This window comes from Cyanistes caeruleus, chromosome 2 (assembly GCF_971803275.1).
Source record: "Cyanistes caeruleus chromosome 2, bCyaCae1.hap1.1, whole genome shotgun sequence".
In the NCBI taxonomy this organism is placed as follows: domain Eukaryota; kingdom Metazoa; phylum Chordata; class Aves; order Passeriformes; family Paridae; genus Cyanistes; species Cyanistes caeruleus.
Genome location: NC_141702.1, coordinates 77,846,703 through 77,864,693, shown reverse-complemented (window position 1 = coordinate 77,864,693; position 17,991 = coordinate 77,846,703). Strand labels below are relative to the sequence as shown.

General features: G+C 36.1%; 1 protein-coding gene across 3 annotated transcripts in view; it reads left to right on the top strand.

Annotated features, from left to right (window-relative positions):
- Nucleotides 1-17,991, top strand: part of BIRC6 (baculoviral IAP repeat containing 6) — a 175,370-nt gene that overhangs the window by 117,847 nt on the left and 39,532 nt on the right. For all 3 annotated transcript variants that reach the window (XM_086878080.1, XM_086878079.1, XM_086878081.1), the window contains 3 exons: nt 1,624-1,841; nt 4,125-4,289; nt 6,002-6,170. In XM_086878080.1, coding sequence (XP_086734206.1) covers nt 1,624-1,841; nt 4,125-4,289; nt 6,002-6,170 — 552 coding nt within the window. The remainder of the gene's footprint in view (nt 1-1,623; nt 1,842-4,124; nt 4,290-6,001; nt 6,171-17,991) is intronic.

Below are 17,991 nucleotides of genomic sequence, written 5' to 3'. Positions count from 1 at the left end.
TCCTTACCACTGCAGGCAATTTTTATATCCTTTTTTCTTTTCTTTTTTTTTTTTTTTTAATAAAGAGACATTCAGAATTTGGGTTGCTTTCAATTTTTTGTGTGTGTGCAGCCACTACTGCTACTGGAATACCATTCCAGAACATAATTTTCTTGATGAGTAGGGGCTGCTTTAATTTTCTGCCTGTATTTATTCATATGCAGTTTGTGGCCAATAGCTCTTCTTTCTCCTATGTATTTGTTGACAGGAATTACATTCCCTTGTAGCCTTTGTTTTAGCTGGACTAAACAGCCTGTTTCTCTTTTCCATAAGCCAAATGTCTAAATTCAACTCTACAAAATGTGGGTTCAGTTGTAAGCAGTAATCCACATCAGTTTTCTGTATAAACCGTTAATATCTTCTTTTTTTGTTTGAAACACAGCTTTTCACACATGTAGAATCTCATTACTTTCTTGCATAATATGAAGAGCTGCAATTATGAATTTATGGCTTATAGATTAAAACATGGATAGAGTTGTCTGCAAAGATAAATAATGTGCAGATATTTAGATTTTCTCTTTTTTGATTTGGCTGTGCCTGCACTTATAGAATTCTATCAGATGGGCTTATTTTCCAGAAGTTTTTGATTTTATTTATGGAGATCCCAGTCAGAGGATTTTTGATTCCTTCTTGTTACTACGTTTGCAAAGATCAGATAGATAGGAATTAACACGTGTGTGTACGTGTGTGTGTGTGTAGATACATCTACACACAAATACAGACATATTTGTTTAAATCTTTGGATGATGATACAGCTGATAAACTCTTAAGAATGAGGGAGAAAATAAGATATTTAAAATGGAAAGCAAACTTCTGGACAGAGTTGGCTATTTTAAAGTACTTTCACTGTTTGAAGCAACTCCAGTTGTCAATTGTCTGTGTACGCACTGAGAAGGAATGTGAAATGTATTGTTAAATACAGGAAAAAAATTGAGAGTTTCCCATATCTGAGTGTGCTGCATTAATAGGTCAGTCCATTATTTGAAATGTGGCTTTTAAAAGAAAATTTTTGCTCATAAGGCAAAGGGGTTAAAAATTTTAAGTAATTGTAGCACAAAATTCATAGATGCAACTCATCCAATTAAAATTATATTAGTATTTCATCATGTATTCAACTTCAATAGAAACTTGGTTTATGTCAGTGCATTAATTCACACTTAGGGCACATGAATACTAAAAAGAATCCAACATATGATAAACTACTGCTGCTTGTCAGCTGAGCTGCTATTAGCTGATCACATGCACTCTTTACCTTGCTGTATTTGGAAAGACTAAAAATATATATATCTAAAAAAATGAGTCCGAACCAGTTTTCTCCCTGGAAATGGCAAATCAGATTTTTAAAATTTGGTTCTTGACTAAATCTATGAATAAAATCAAGAAATACTCTTTCTTCTATACTATATTCATAATGAAATTTTAATTTGAAGAGAAACATAGTATCAGATAGCTTTACTGTATGTGAATGCTGAAGTCTTTAGTAGATTTCTATATGTTTATAGTTGTGTATATTGCAGAGATTAATGGGCTATATTGAAATATTGAAAGAAAATGTGGGTTTGATCTTTTTCTTCTCCAACCTAGGTCATATCCTGCAGTCTCCTTCAGCAAACGTGCTCCCAACTCTGCCCTTCCACGTGTTGCGCAGTTTGTTCAGCACGACCCCGCTGACGACTGACGATGGAGTGCTGCTGAGGCGGATGGCGCTGGAGATCGGGGCCATCCATCTTATCCTGGCTTGTCTGTCTGCCCTGAGCCACCACGCACCAAGAGTGCCCAACTCAAGTCCCAACCAGGCAGAGGTAAGGTTACCAGCTCAGTCTGTACCACCCAGAAGTACTAAGAGTTTTAATTAAAAAAAGAAAATAATCTCACTGCTTTCATTGTCGGTTAATTTTTGCAGACTTCAAAAATAATTGTGAAGTTCTTGATTAGGTAATTGTCCCTGCATGTTGCAAATAAACATGGTAATCATGAAAATAGGCTTTTCATGAAAGCAGAGAAAAAAGGCTTGTCTTGAGGCATTCAGGTGTAATCGGTTTCCTTCACAGGACCTTCTTCTTCAGGGCAGGAGAGGCATAATGCTCAATGAATGGTTCTTTAACACCCATTACCTAGTATGACCTGATTACCTTATTTAGCATTAATCATCTAAACTCCCAGTTACCAACTATTTCCCTTCAGACGCTTCACAAATATAAATGAATTGTGAAAATTAATGAATTAATGCAGTGATTTTTGTTACAATCTTTGTACTGATATTTAAGTGAGATCTAAAAATTTTCCATAATATTCAAGATCCCAAATTAATCTCCAAAATTTGACTTTTTTCAAGGCATTTCCTGTGTTATACCAACCACTATTCAGAATATGTATATTCTGATTTTGGTTTTAGGACTGTAAGTTACCATTTCTGCATAACGTATCAATTGTCTGTAAAAGTGTTTAAAAAAACCATTAATACTTGCCCTCTTCAGCATTGTTTTGGTAGAGGCTTGCATGAAACAGTTCCTGGTGGCTGAATATGGATTACTACCTGCAAAATATAGGGCTGTCCATATTTTAGCAGCTCTGATACTGATGAAGGGTTGAGCAAGCAAGAGATGAAGCTGTGCCTGAGCATAATTCACCTTAATGGCTAATCAGATTCAAGGGGAAGCTGAGAGATTCTATTTCTAATGGGGTATCAGGCTGCTGACACATTAACACCTTAGCATTTTTGCATGTTTGGAGGGAAAGGGCAACCATTAATTCTTATTTCTGCTTCAGTGCTACCATGACCCCTTAAATAGCTTGTTTTCTCGTAATTCATATCCAGCAAGTGATAGATGGTAACTTGAAACTAGAGATCCATCAGGCCTGCACTGAGGCTTGTATTTCTGGGGCCAGGCTCTCCCTTAAGTGCTTTAATTCAGTGCTCATGACAGTCCTCTCGAGTGTTAAAGGCACAGCACGTTCATGAGTGATGTAATGAGTAATGTCTACATGAAAATAACCACACAGCTGTTTCATCACCAAGACACATTACATTCCCAGTGTAAAAGTTAAAAGATGATTACAGACTACTGTCAGTATGATACTTCACAGGTTATAATTTCTTTTACCATTGCAATCTGTTCATACATCACTTCTTTCTTTCATAAGCAATCTTTAACAAAGTCACTGAAGAATATGTGAACAGAAAATGAAATTTTTCAGATCCATAAAACAAATATTGCATGATGTGGTTTCCAGCTAATTGTCACTGAGTAATAAAAGTAGCAGTGCTAAATTTGTAAATAGGAAAACATCAATTAAAAAAATGCTTATCAGAGATTTTTCTGCATTCTTTTCACCAAAGACCTGCTAAAATGAAAAGATTAGTGTAAATACTGCAGTGCTTCATGAGGGCTAAGCAGTGTAATATTTGAGTTGCATTACTAAAATCACTGAGGCAGACCATTGCTAAAAGCTGTACAAGCACTGTTGGAAAAATGTGCTCTCAGAAAATTTTAAGGATGAGTAACTTCCTTGCTCTTACCTAGAGAGGAGGTGGTGTGTATTTTATTGACTCAGAGATCATGTGTCAGAGCTATACATGTAACTTACTCCTCTTGCTATTTTGGAGCATGTAATCAAAATCAACAAATACTTGAGCATCTTAATGTTTCAGTCGCATTCTTTTGATAACATTTCCACTCCCATCCCCTTCATCTCATTATGTTTTTAGACTTGACTAAGTTCTAAAAGGCAATAAATACAGAGCTGTGATGTTTAGAATGATACTGATTAAGCAGCATTTTCATACCTCAAATCATTAAAGCCGTGACAGTATCTTAAAGAAAATAACAAAAGGCTTACTGTAGTGGTCAAATTGAAGAACCACTTTCAACAGTTTACTGCTGACCTTTACTAGAACTCCATATATGTTGCTGTCCTTCCTTTGGAAAGCTTTTAATTTCACTGGATCCTGATATCTTTATAAAGTTAATAAACTGGGATTACATTTGTTTGCATAACAAAGGCTTTTTAAAGATAGCACCACTAAGATGAAATCATGAAATAATTGTGATTTTCTCTTTTTTTCTTTTTTTTTTTTTGCTTAGCCACAGGTGTCAAGTACACACAATACTGCATCAACAGAAGAGCAGCAGTTGTACTGGGCTAAGGGTACAGGCTTTGGAACAGGCTCTACAGCTTCAGGATGGGATGTTGAACAAGCTTTGACTAAGCAAAGACTAGAAGAAGAGCATGTGACTTGCCTTCTACAGGTGTGCAATTATGAAATTTTGGTTAATGAGAGGCACTTAAAGCATGGACAGTAAAGCTGGGTTTTGTCAGTCAAACAGTAATTACAATATTTTGGGAAACAACTATTTGCAAACAACTGTCTTAATGGAAAATTGTATAGATCATATTTTGAGCAAGGCTGTTTTCAGATGTCACTAGGCTGCAGCATTGAAGACCTGGGTGTGAGTTCTGAAGAGAAAGTGAGCGAGGAGGTGTTCCAGTGCATTTCCCTTGTCACTCATACATACTAGAAAATCTCTTGTAGGTCAATTACATGACAGTAGTAGTTCTCCAAAAACATCTAGATCTTTGTAAAACCCTGATGTCTTCCAAGTACCTAAGGAGAAGATCCTGCATAAGGGATGCATTGGGCTTTTCAGTCCATTATGAATTCCAACCAATCCCTGTTATCTTGGATCAGTGTAGAGAATATGAGATTGTATCTAGTCATCAAAAGTCTAATTCACAGAACCCTCAGTTCAAAAGCATTAGCTAACTTGCTGGGGCTAGAGCAAGGAGGTGAAATTTTGAAAATGCCCATGCCCTGATGAAGATACCATTTTATGCTCAGTTATTTTAGTCACTATAAACTGCATGGCACAATCATCATTTCTCTTGCAAAATTACAATAAATAAAATCTGAAAGCATTTTTCTATTCAAGAAAGAGGAAAATCACCTGAATTACTCTCAGCGAAACTTCCAGGCAGTATTCTGTATTCTGCCAGGGAGAGGTTTAGCTATAAATGTGGTAAGTCATGAAGTAAGGAGGCATTTGCTTAGGGCACTCAGCAGTTGAAGGAAGTAGCATTTTGCTGAACATGTCAGTCAGTTGTACAGCAGATAGTCCCTGCTCTAGAAAGGTTTAGAGAAATTTTGTTTTATGGCATATTAATAAGATGCTGCAGCAAAATACCATGGGTAAGGAGGTTAGAACAAAGAGGGAGAATGAAAGAAAAAAGACTGAAAAGGTGAATTGAATCCCTGGGACTTCAAGCACTGCAGTCTGTCAGGCCTCAAAGTTACTTACTTGAGAGTACAGCTGCACAAATCAGACCCATGGAAATGCTTACATCTACAACATACAGTCAGGGCCTGTGAACTCAGCCACAGCTGCCCTTGGGACAGCCAGGTCTGCAGCTGGGACACCATTCCCACCACTGTCAAGGGGAAGGCTGCTCTTTGTTTTCTCAGAGCCATGCTCATGAGTTCCTTCAGGTAACTGTTGTGCTCACCATAACTTACTGTTTCATCTGTTAACCCTGAAGTCCCATCCCAAAAGAAGTTACAAAAATATTTGAAGCATTTGCAGCTGAAAAAAAGGAAGTCCTACTGCTAGTTAGTGTACTTGGTGTTCTAAAGTGAAAGGGACTGATCAGCTGCAGGTCTCAGTTGTCTGAGCTGGCAAACTCTTGCTTTGAGTAACTCCAGCAGGTTTGTCAAAATTCATATTAATTTATCTCCTGAAATAATTCAGAATTATAATCGTTATTTAATTTTATCATTAGCCAAAGTTTGAATAATCTAATAACAATGTAGAAATTATTCTGAGACATCTTTGGGCCTGCTGAAATAAAAACCAGAACTGAATTCAAAAAACAGTTAGTGGAGTGTTAGGGCATCTATCTTAAGGAAAGTCAGAGTTCTTTTGAGTGAAATAAATCAATTGTGATTAAAAATTTTTGTGTATTTTAGGTTCTTGCCAGTTACATAAATCCTGCAGGGAGCACATCAAATGAAGAGTCTCAAACAAGCCACGAGGGGAGAGGCCAAAACAGCAGCGCTCTTCCATCTGTTCTCCTAGAGCTGCTCAGTCAGTCTTGTCTCATCCCAGCAATGTCATCGTACCTCCGCAACGACTCAGGTAATGTGTCCTTGCCGCCTTCAGAATCAAAGCTGGCTAAACTTCTATCAGATCAGTTTTTGTAGAAACAACAGGTGGTTCCTGGTAGTTTCAGTACACTTGCCAATTTAAAATTTTACTGATTGAACATTCACTTGAGCCTTAGAAAACAAAATAAAATAGAATCATCAGAATCTTGTTCAAGTGCTCGCATTTGTTGCAATATTTCTTTAAATTTGAAGTTTAGTTCTTCAGCTGTTGAAACTAACAGGAAAATTGTGTTTTCTTCTGAGAAGTTTACATGTTAGTTCTTCTACAGAAGATACACAGGGAGTACTTTATACAAGTCTATGGAACTTACTGTGAAGAAAAATGTTAATTTTAAAGAAAATTGATGAAATATATGCCTGAATTTGGTGAATGTTGTGCACAGTAGGGCAATTCTTCTTCAATTGAAGCTTCTTTTCTTTAGGAAATATGAAAATAAGCCTCTTACCAGAATTGCAAAATATTTCAAATACATGGGAATAATTAAATTGTTGATTTTTTTAAAGCAAATTATTTCTGTGATTTCATCAAATTTCTGCTCATGATTTTAAAACAGAAATGCTTTGATAGTTTTCATCTGGTATGTTTTACCTTGCTGGGGAAACCATTTCCGTTTTACAAGGTGGTGTGAAGCAGTATGAATTACGCAAATGCCTGTGCAGAACTAATGACAAAATGAGCAGACTGGGTATGTGATTTATGTTCTCACTAGATGACAGGCTTTAGTATGAAGATGAGCCTTAGGTTGGATTTTTATTAAGTTACTTTGTTTATGAAGACAGATTTATTCCTTAAGTATGTGGAGGAGTTGTTCCAAATCTGAGTAATTTGGTTTTGGAGCTTATTTTGCCTGCCCTATTTTTGGAGCAACTGATAAATGTCTTTGTCACATTATTGCAGTTCTTTGGATGCCACTTGGAGGGTGTGGTGATGTGAATTCATGAAACAATGTTATAGCTCCCTGAATTACAGCATATATTTTATGTTAGAGGTAAAAGAGAAATCATCCCTGTCTGAGGTATTTGCAAAGCTACTTGGGACTAAAACAAGAATGTGGCTCTTCTAATTTGTACTAACTCTAGGGCATTACATAATCTTGTGTGATAGAGTGGAAATAGTTCAAAAAGTCTGCTGACGTCTTCTAGTAAAAATAAAAAAGGAAGGTCTTTGACTTACTAGTCTGCAGTTTGACACCTCATGGTAATTTTGCAATGAGTTTGTTGATTCTGTTTTGCACATATTGCAATGAGGAAAATGAATCAATGATAGACCAAGCTTATTATTGCAATTGAAAATTCAATGTAAAACAATCAAGGAAATGATAAAGTAAAAGAGTAAAGCAATGTCTCCAACAGATACTCATAAACTTTTCTTTGTTGAGGAAAAGGAAGAGTCATTGAAAGGCTGGCAAAAATGCCATGTTATCTAAAGGATGAAGCAGTTGGTCCTGAGTTACAGATGAATCACAGCTGCTGAAATTGCTTTTTGCTATTTCCATAGAAGAATGTGTCTGTCTATGTAAGTCACCTTTAACTGGGAGAGAACAGTCAGATACTGATAGAAGGAGATGAGATATGTGGCTGGTGGCAAGAAGTTCAGACTAGTGTGGCTTTCAAGGACCCTTTGTTCTCCCAAAGTATAAAGAAAAGGCAAAGTTTCAGTGAGACATGTTCATTTTAGGTATGTTTTCCCCTGCAGAACTGTTGTTTGTGGTTGGCAGGGCGTGTGTCTGTGTATTAACAATGAGGAAAGAGCGAGCAATATAGCAGTCAAACCGTATTAAAGCACAGCAAAACCTTGCTTTTTGTAGAAAAAAATTAAAACTGCTCTTCCAATTGCAAATTCACAAAGAAAGGGGTTATTTCTATTGAAATTTAGAACTTGAAAAATCTGAGGGTTGTTATGCTTTGATTGATCCAAGCAATATGAACATTTCCTGCTGTACTTGTTCAAAAGTGTATATAACACTATAATTAATAGTGTTTTCCCAAATTTAAAAAATAATAACTCTGCAGGCTTGCATCAGTCAAGCTCGTCTTTGGAAGCACAGTAGGATAGCAGTATGAAAGAGAAATGTGCAAACAGGATGACTTCTGGAAAAAATGTCTTCTCTTAGTATTTGAGCCAGATTCATTTAGTTGGGAAGGAATCCCTGAAAACACTTTGTCTTAGTTCAAGGCATAATTCCAGTACAGTAATTACTGTTGAAGTGAAAGGCAGACAGATAATTTTCACATTAATGAAGGCAAGTTGCACGTGATGCTGGGGTATTGGTGTCACTGACACTGAGTGTCAGGAGACAGCTAACACAAGACAGGCAGGTTGAGAAGCTCTGAAACTATGTTAGGCTCTGGTACAGTGCTTGTAGGACTGAAAAATTCACTTAATGTGTTTATAGTTCAAACATTTCAAATATAGATCTAACTTTTTTATTATTACTACTATTTTCTTTTTATTTTTTAAAATCTTGAAGACCAATGCAATGTAGTAGAACAGATTTGAGTCTTTCCTGATAGAGCTTTATCTAATTGCAAATTCATCTATCTTGAATAGCTGTCTCTTGTCTAGCAGGGCTGAACAGGAGCCTTGGGAGTGTAGGAAAGGGAATAGCATTAAGGTAATGCACTTGTGTATAGGATTCCAATTCTTAGGCTGGTGCAGCTTCTGCTGTCAAAATGTACTTCTACGTGGAAGAAGCAGGTAACTTCATTCTTTCTGTAACATGCTGGACTGAGAAATTAGGGTACTGCATATAGAATGCTAACAGAATGTTCCTGGGTTCTGGCACCCAAGCAGGAACAAGCTGTGCCCAGCACAATGGTGACAGAAATTAGCAATTTTCAGCAGCTCGGTAACTTTGTCAGATTTAAATGGGTACTTGTGGGACCAGCTGAAGGTTACTGTTATGCTGAGGGTATTCTGCCAGATTTTAGGGTTCATTGTAATTGTTGGATGACCAAGAATTACAACAATGTTGATGTGAATAATCTTCACATATCTATGTGTATCTACCATACACATAAAATTAAGGAGGGGAAAGGTTTTGATAAAGAAATATGTGCAGTGAAGCTGCAGACATGCTCTTTGCTTGCATTGCCCGGTAGGCTGCTAACTCTGTGGTAATATAAGACAGTAAGTATTCTGGTATTGGTGTTTTGTTGTTATTGTTATTCTGTATTTTGTGTTTTGCATACACATATTCAATTAGCTACAGGTCTGGCACATCCAGCTTGCAAAGCTCTTTTCGCAGATTGGCATGTGTAATTCAGAGTTGAAAATCTATCTAGGTTTTTTGTTGCTTAAGGTTATTTTGGTATCCTTAATTTGCCCAAAACATACATGGACTAGATTGTTATCTATATAGTTCTAGATAAAAGGAATATTGATCAGACAAGCACTGCTCACATAACATTTAATCTTTTAGAAACCTCACCTTGAACCAGATCAGTACAAACCAGATTGCTCTGATATGTTCTGCAGCTTCATCTGCATCAAAGTGAGGTGATTGTGAAGTCCTTGAAAATTGTGAACTGACCAATTAATTTCTATAATTGCTTTTTTCTTGTAGAGAAGGAAGGTTTATCTGTCTTTGAAGAACTTTCCTTAGTATGCAAGATAGCTCTCATCACAAGGGGCAATAGCTGCTGTAATCCACAACATTTCTTGGTCTTTTTTTTGGTGTTTCTTTCAGTTCTTGTTATGGCATCACTATGGCTTTCATTATTTTTCATTTTGTAAATGAAAAAAGTTTATTTTAGCAACACGGCGAAATTTTTTATTATACCTATGTTTGTTCCTAAGACTTAACTCATATTTACGTTTGTAAAATTGATGTAGTTTTTAACTTTTGTGTCATGAAACATCTAGCATGTCTTCATTAACGCACATATATGCACATTTCACACCAAAAACTGCCATGTAAAAATTTTTTCACTATTGTCTTGTATACAGCATGTTTCATTTGAAAGAATTTAGGGACTCTTTCAAATATGTGAACACTTCTCTTCTTCAACAAAATGCACAGCAATAAAATTGGTACTGTACAACAAGAGGTTCCCAGCAAACGTGTGACCATACATGGCTGTCTTGAATGTCTAGATTTTTCTGATACAAGTAAAAAGTAAAGAGTTATTTGACTGATAGATTTATGAAAACTAATACAAGCTAGTGTTTGCAAATAGGAGAGAAGAAAGCAGTATTCATAACAGTCTTTGTATCTAACAAAATTTGTAGAGACAAGGCAGTGGAAAGGAATTGGGAAACAAGAAGGAAAATCAAATGACTTTTAGAGCAGGGCAGGAACTGTCTATTTTTTAATAGCGTTGAACAATAAGCAACCAAATGAAGTTGAGATTTGTCAATATCACAATATTAGGTAGTCTCTTCATGGCAAAAAATACCATTTTGTACTGTTTGTACTTAAACTAGTATCTAGTAAACCGTGAGGTGACTTGGACTTGTTTAAAGCCAAATATCAAGAGAGGCTTATTATCACATTTTCCTTGGAAAACAGACCTCATAGCAAGTTGCAGAATTCTGCTTGAATTCTCCTTGTTTGAATTTCCAGGCTTACAGGAAGCAGTTAATACTGTAATTTTAGCTGGGGTTTTCTTGCATGCTCCTTTCTTAGGCACCTTTCCTTCTTTGGTGGACAAAGACATCATGTGATGATGGTCAGCATAGCTTGCAGTGTTATATGAGCTTAGTCTTCCCTAGGTTTGACTGCTGAGAAGAGATGATGCATTTCTGTGGGAGGGCTTTGCTAAAAGGATTGTCTTTACTGACCAGCATCTTCTACTTGATGAGAGTCTGTTATTTGCTTCCAATGCACCTTTCATATTTTACCAAGTACTACCACATCATGGACTTATGGATTCATTAATGTTGTGCAGCTTTATCCTGCTTCCAAATACCTCACTGTGAATTTTATCTAGTAAGTACTGTGGACAAATCTGTTGAAAGTGAATGTACTGCATTCTTTTTTCTGCCTCTTTTGATGTACCTTTGTGAGTTGAGTCCATTGAAGTCATATTGTTCAGGCCTCAGACCATGAACTACTCTAGCAGGTCTGCTGAGGATGGAGCATTTCCTTTCTAGCAACCACACTTATTCCCAAGGCATTACATGGTGGTGTTTTATTTTCTGGCAAGTAATCCTGTCCCACTGAACTGAGTAAGTTGAATACTCTGAGGCAGGTACAGTGAGCTCCTTATTCATCCATCACTAAAGGTGTGATGGTACTGCTGCAGTGTAAAGGTTGAAACATCATGCAACTCCACATTTCCCTAGACTGTTGACTTTTTGCTGTATATAATGAGAGGTCTTGCTATTAAGCTGTTTCTTGTTGGTGAAATTTTTAAGCATATGTTGGATTAAATGTATAAGTACTAAAGCTGTTTATTAGAGCTCATTTAACTAAAATTAGACTAAAGTCCACATGAGTATAGCCCGCAGGTATTACCTGTTGAGAAAGAATATCAGATTGCTGTTTTAAAACAAAACGTGACTTGTATGCTGAGGCAATCTAATGATAATGTTACCCTGTGACTTCCCTCTAAGGGTCAAAGCCTTTGCTATAAATGAAATCAGAAGTACTGTGGCAGTTTAGATAGACAGCATGTAATTACTGAAATTAAAGATTCTCCTTAGCCCTCATTAATGTTAATGAGCTCATTCATTGGTAAAAGAATCATGCTGACCCTTTGCTACATTTGGTTATAATTTTGGGATTGCCTTTTGTCTTTTTTGAAGAACTTACAGGAAAAAAAAGGTGCAGTATTTTACTGTAATTCTAATATGATAGTTGAATAATGTTTTCGAGAAAAGAGCTATGCAGTGAAATGATACGAAATAAGACTGTTTATTTATTTCACAGAATTGACAAGTTTTAAATAATTTCAAGATCAAAATAAACAGCAGTAATTTCTACCTGAATTTCACTTTTCAGGTTCTTGTAATCTTTCATTTCAGAGACCCATCTTAAATATCCTGGTATTATGAGATTAAATGCAATAGTATCCATAAGTATGTACATATAAGAAGTACATTGAAAAAATTAATAATGGTAATATCTGTTCTGTAGTCTTAAATAAACATCAGTAACCTGCATAATTCCTCTAGAATGTAGCTTAGTTTTACAGAATGCTTTAGTGCTTCATATACTGAAAAGAAGTATACATTTAATAGAGACTTGCTGAAGACTGTGGCTAGTAAATAATTTTTTTTGTCTGCATGTGCTTCCTTCCAGTGCAGCCTCAGCTCTGTTCATCATTTCTTCTAGTTGAGCCAGTATTGTCTCAGAGTTGCAAAACCAGGACATACCATCGTCCACCTCATTTGTCCATAAATCAGTGTTACAGTGTGTTTCTTCAATTGACTGAAATACCATTTCCAAATTCATCCTCTTCTAGGTCCCTGACTTTATTCTATGCATGCACTGGTTTTAAAGTGACTTCCAAAGGCTCAGTTGGTTTAGCAATTACCAAATTCTATATGCTAATAAACTCTCACCTATATAAGGGGTGTATTTCTTCACATGTCATTTTATGGACATAGAGGATGTAGTTTTGTAGCCTAGAAGAAATGGAGCCGATAATTCAGAAATGCAGCTGCTCTGTTGTTCCTCTTTGGCAGAGGTAATAGTAAGAAAAGTATTTATTAAAATAAGTTTATTTCTACTTTTTTCATGTTATTTGTTTAATGAGTTTTTAATCCTAAGTTCTCAAAAGTAATTTTCGTTATAAGGTACGTGTGAGATACATTCATGTATACAAAAACTTCTATGGTCTCAGACTGTCTGCAGCTTTGGATCTAGTTTAAAGGCATATGTAGATTTAATTACATATGTGGAATTAGTTCCACTAATTTCAGTAGCCAAATGGTATGTTCTGTGAAGTATGCTTAAGAGTTGCAATTTTGGGCCTCAATCATAGACAGCGCAAAAAGGAAAAATTTCTTCAGGACCTGGTCCGGAAAGGGAGAGTACAGTCTTCTGGACAAAGGTTAAACCTGTTTTCCATGCAACACTGCGACTCCTTGCATGGTATGTTTTACTTGAAAAAAAAGCATCAGGGTGAAAACATGTATTTGGCTTCTGTTAAACACATTCTAAAAATGGTGATATAGAAAATGTAATTTTTAGATTATTTTCATTGAGAGAATATGTATTAGTGTGGCATTGGAATTATTAATATGTCTTAAAAGAAGTACTGAAATTACTGTTTATTTTTTCACACCACTTTAAAGTATTTTTAATTAGAAAAGCACATTGTCAGTATAGCATGATGATTTTAAATACAAATTTAGTAAAGGCAAGAAAATCTAACCTCTTTCAGCTTTTCACAAGACTAACAAAAATGCTGCAGAATATAGTCAATAGTTAAAATTTTATTTATAATATTACAACTTCTAGTATAACAGTGTTCCTGTTTCCACACTTATTATACATTAGTGTAAATTATAAGCCTAAATTATGGTGGACTAAAAATAAAATACCCTTTTGCCTGTTTTCTGGTCTCAGCTATGAAGAGACATACTGCACGAAACCATAGAAAGCATGGGACTTGCTTATAGTTAGTTATATGTTTAGTTTGTCCCTTTCTATGTTCTGATTATTTTCAGTGTTTGCCTAGATTTCTGTCTTGAATATTTGCTGGCAATAAAGCAGCACCGTCTCTGATCCTGCTATTCAGATTTCATCTGTTACCAACGAGAGGTTGTATTTGGTCTGCCTTCATTTACGTAATTTAGCACCCTAGCTGGGCTCTTAGGTGCACTTTGCAGTCATTGATGCAGCACCCTTAGCCAGACACTTCACTCTGGAATGTTTTTGACACTCTTTTCAGAGAATGGTGGGTTTTTTGCTTTAAATTTAGAAATCATCCTTACCATTGCAGGTCTTTGCACTTTGTGCTGTACAATTGATTTTCAAAAATGTCATCAAAGTGTAGTGTAGATGTACACAAAAACAATAACAAATAAATTGAGCACAGTTCCAATAATCCCAAGCAGTGCTAAAATAGATTCTTCTTTTTCCTCTTTCTCCTCTTGCCTTTTTACATCTTCCAGTGTTGTGATGGCAGAGGTCCCCATTTTTCCTGCAAATACCTTCACCAGTATTCTGGCAGCTAGCTAGAAAAAAGAAAGCAAATGGTAAATCTGGTCTGACAAACATGCAAGCTTTGATATTTTCTAAACCAATTCTTTAGTTCTTCATACAACATTTCTTAATGCTGTGTTTATTGAGTTGTATTTGTCTTTTGCTTTCTTTTTGTATGAACATGTCCATGTTAAAAATATATGTTCTGTAGGTACAGATTTGAAAGGAGTGAAAAATAGCTCAGTGCTTCAAGCCAGTTTAATATGCCTTATTACAAAAGACATTTAAAATTTATCTTTAGCCAGCTAATTTGTTTCCTTATAAAAGATGAAACTGGTGAAAGCAGGTATGTGAGCATTGTCAAATCCCCAGTCTGAAATGCCTGGGGAGGTTATATGCATTTTCAGCTTTTCTTAAATATTTAACTGCCACATAACAAAAACAGTTGAAAATACTCATGCCTGCTGTTTTCAAACATGGAAAATATGCCTTCTTAATACAGTATCACAGTTGTTTTTCACCAGTGAGCCCCAAGTAGGTAATTGCAAGTGAAATCTTACCCTTTTTCATGTTTAATAGATCAGCTTTTGGACATCTATGCAACAGTAAACACTTAACAGAAAATGTCTGTCTCTTCAAATATAGAGGTGGTTGTTGTATATGCTGATTATTGCAGTATGCCACAGGATGGTAGTACTTTTATAGTAGCGACATTCTATGCAATATGAGAATTCAAGTAGACATTTACAGATCCATATATGATTTGTTATCTTTTTTTGGTTGCAGAAGTGAGGTTGACAGGTCGTTTCTATTACTTAGCTGCTCTTGCACTCTTAATTTACAGTCAAATATCCTCTAGAAACATATTCCCTGTAAAATTATATTCATTGGTGACTGGGATGTTGATCTTGTATGTAATCTGCTATGCTGTTTTAGCTTTATTGATCAGAAATTTGATGGGGATTTCTAGTAGTTCAGTTCACTCCAATTTACAGAAGATATACAGTCATTTTATAGTGCAATAGCATCTTTCTCTCTTGGCAAATGCTTTTAATCATTAGAGATAAACATATTTCTGCTGTAAGTCTAATTAATGTCATCAGCTCAGAGCTTATCTTACAGGAAGGTTAAAAAAAAAAGATATTTCTTACCCTACATTGCATCAGGAATAAAATGTCATCAGACATGCTTCTTACTTGTCGATTCAGTGGCAAGCCAAGCTTTTATCTTCATGAAGGGGCTGCTCTCCTCTCCCAGACAGACCAGATAGGAGCACAAACAGTTTCTTGATGAAGAAGTTTATCGGTAGGGATAATAACGTTGCAGAATCTTCCAAATGACTGGTGTTCTTTCTCAGTAATCCACTAAAGCAAGTGTAGTCGAAAAAACCGTAAAGCTGTTTCTCATAATGATCCTCACTGTTGACTAATTCTCATTAAAATTGAGGGGTTTTTTCCTTAGCTGATGCAGAGCAACGAAATGCAGGCTGTTCTGTTTTGTCTTAAAAAAAAATACAAACAGCTCCTGGTTTTATTCAGTTATACTTAGTTATTTATTAAGACTTCAGAGACACCCAGCCTTTGATTTACTCTTTGTGGCAGCCGTCTGAAGAGGCTTTCTCACGTTGACATGCTGTAATTCCAAATGCAGCGAACTACGTGCAGTCACACTATGTAATTTTAGTCCAGCCTGAAAAAGGATGAAAAGAGGTCTGCTTTGCTGGCAGTAGTGTGAACGCTGTCACACACCTGCATTCAGAGCCTCTGGAAAGAATTCCAAGGTATTCTTCGGAGCATTGCATAACTCAGCCAGGCAAATCTGAAGAGAGGAATGACAGTGGCTTTAGTTGCACACTGTGGTGAGCTGTGACATTGATTAAACATGCACTTGGCACTTGCTGAATAAAGAAGGAGCTACGAGCCACCCTTGCAGACAGTGAGTTGCATAACAATGTGCGATGGCTCTGCTGTTTCATCGTCAGGCCGGGCACATTTTAATCCTGTACCAACGGAGAAAGTGCACGGTGTAAAGAGGAGCAGAGTTAACTGTACTTCAGGGTTTTCTGAGGAAGTGCTGCATGACAAATGGTGACATTAAGGCATTCAAGCTGAAACAGTGTTTCTGCCTTTTGTCTTTTTATGCTTTGTTTGACAGGCAATTGTTTCTATGGGAAATAAATGCTTTTACTCTTTTATTCACCACCCAAAGAATGCAGGTTACCACATAATTAATGAAAACACTTAAAAATAATCCTGTTCTGATTTCTTAGGAAACATCAACACAATTTTTTTCCTGCTTAAATCAGAGAGGCAATTTTTTCCTGCCCAAATGGAAAGGGGGGAGAACTCTATAAAGTCTTCTCCTCCCAGTCTCTCCAGATTTAAAAAAAAAAAAAAAAAGGCACACAATTTTAATAGCCTCTGGTCTGGAAGGAGCTGTATTTCAAATAATTTTATTCAGTCACTTTGATTTATGAAGGCTACAAATGCAATGTGTTTTCTTTGGTGTAGCATAGCTTCTTGCTGTGAATGCAGCTGTATTTTAAATATATCCAAAAACCTGGTTTGTAAAAAATACTTGCAATGCCAAGCAAGTCAGAATTCAAATGTACAAAAATGTACTTCTGTATATGTTCATGAAAAATAAAGACGCAATTAATTAGATTGCACTTGAACAATGGGAATGTAACTGGAAACCTTAATCATTTTCCAGAACAGCATATTTTAGGAGTTACAAGGCATTGTTTGAAATTCAGTGTTGAAAAATCTTTTATAGTGAAAGCAGAAGATAGTAGTAAAATAATTGTTTTAAGCTCTTCCATTTTCAACTTAATTTACATTACATTTTTTCTCATTATTTTTACTAAGTGTCTCAGTACATTTGTTAGTTTCTTAGTAACAGACAAACCTGCATGTTTTGCATGTATATTATTTTAATGGTAAATACCATCTTTGAAGTACCATGAGTTGCATGGTACTTGTATGGGATTTGTCCTTTATCCCAAAAGTTGTGTTGCCTCAGTGAAATTGTTTGATTCTGGAAGTATTAACTAATTAGGTAAAATCTCTCCAGCATAGCTTCATTAAATATATATTTTCTAATATGTATATATGGCCTTTCTTTTCAAGCTCTTCCCTTTTTCTGAAAACGCTGCTTCATCTTTAGTTGTTCTTGCAATTGTTTTGTGTCTATGTATCTTGAATGTATTTCTGTATTCATTTAGATCCATTGAGAGATACAAAGATGGGGGAATTTTCACCTGTGTATTCTCACCATTCACATTGCTGACAGCACATAGCAATAACAGAATTTTCAAGCTGCTGTACTGTATTAACCCTCACATGTTCAAAATCAAACCCATTCCTTTGTGAAAGAGGGAAATTGTACAACGTGCATATTTTATTTAAAGATTAATTATATGTTTGCAGCTCCACTGCAAATAACCAGCTAATTATGATGTGCCCACAGAGAGCAGCAAAAAAATCCTGAAACATTTCTCGGCCTGGTTATTACCATGGTTGAGGTCTCATCGTGGTCTGCTGGTTTAGAATTTGTGCTGCAACTGGCAATTCACTGGCTACAGTGAACCCTGGAAAACAAATCTATCTGGGCTGCCTTTGCACACAGGTGAGGGGCAGAGATGCCTCCTGCACAGCGTGATTCAGATGCAGCGTTTGCCGTGGTCTGATGGCGTTT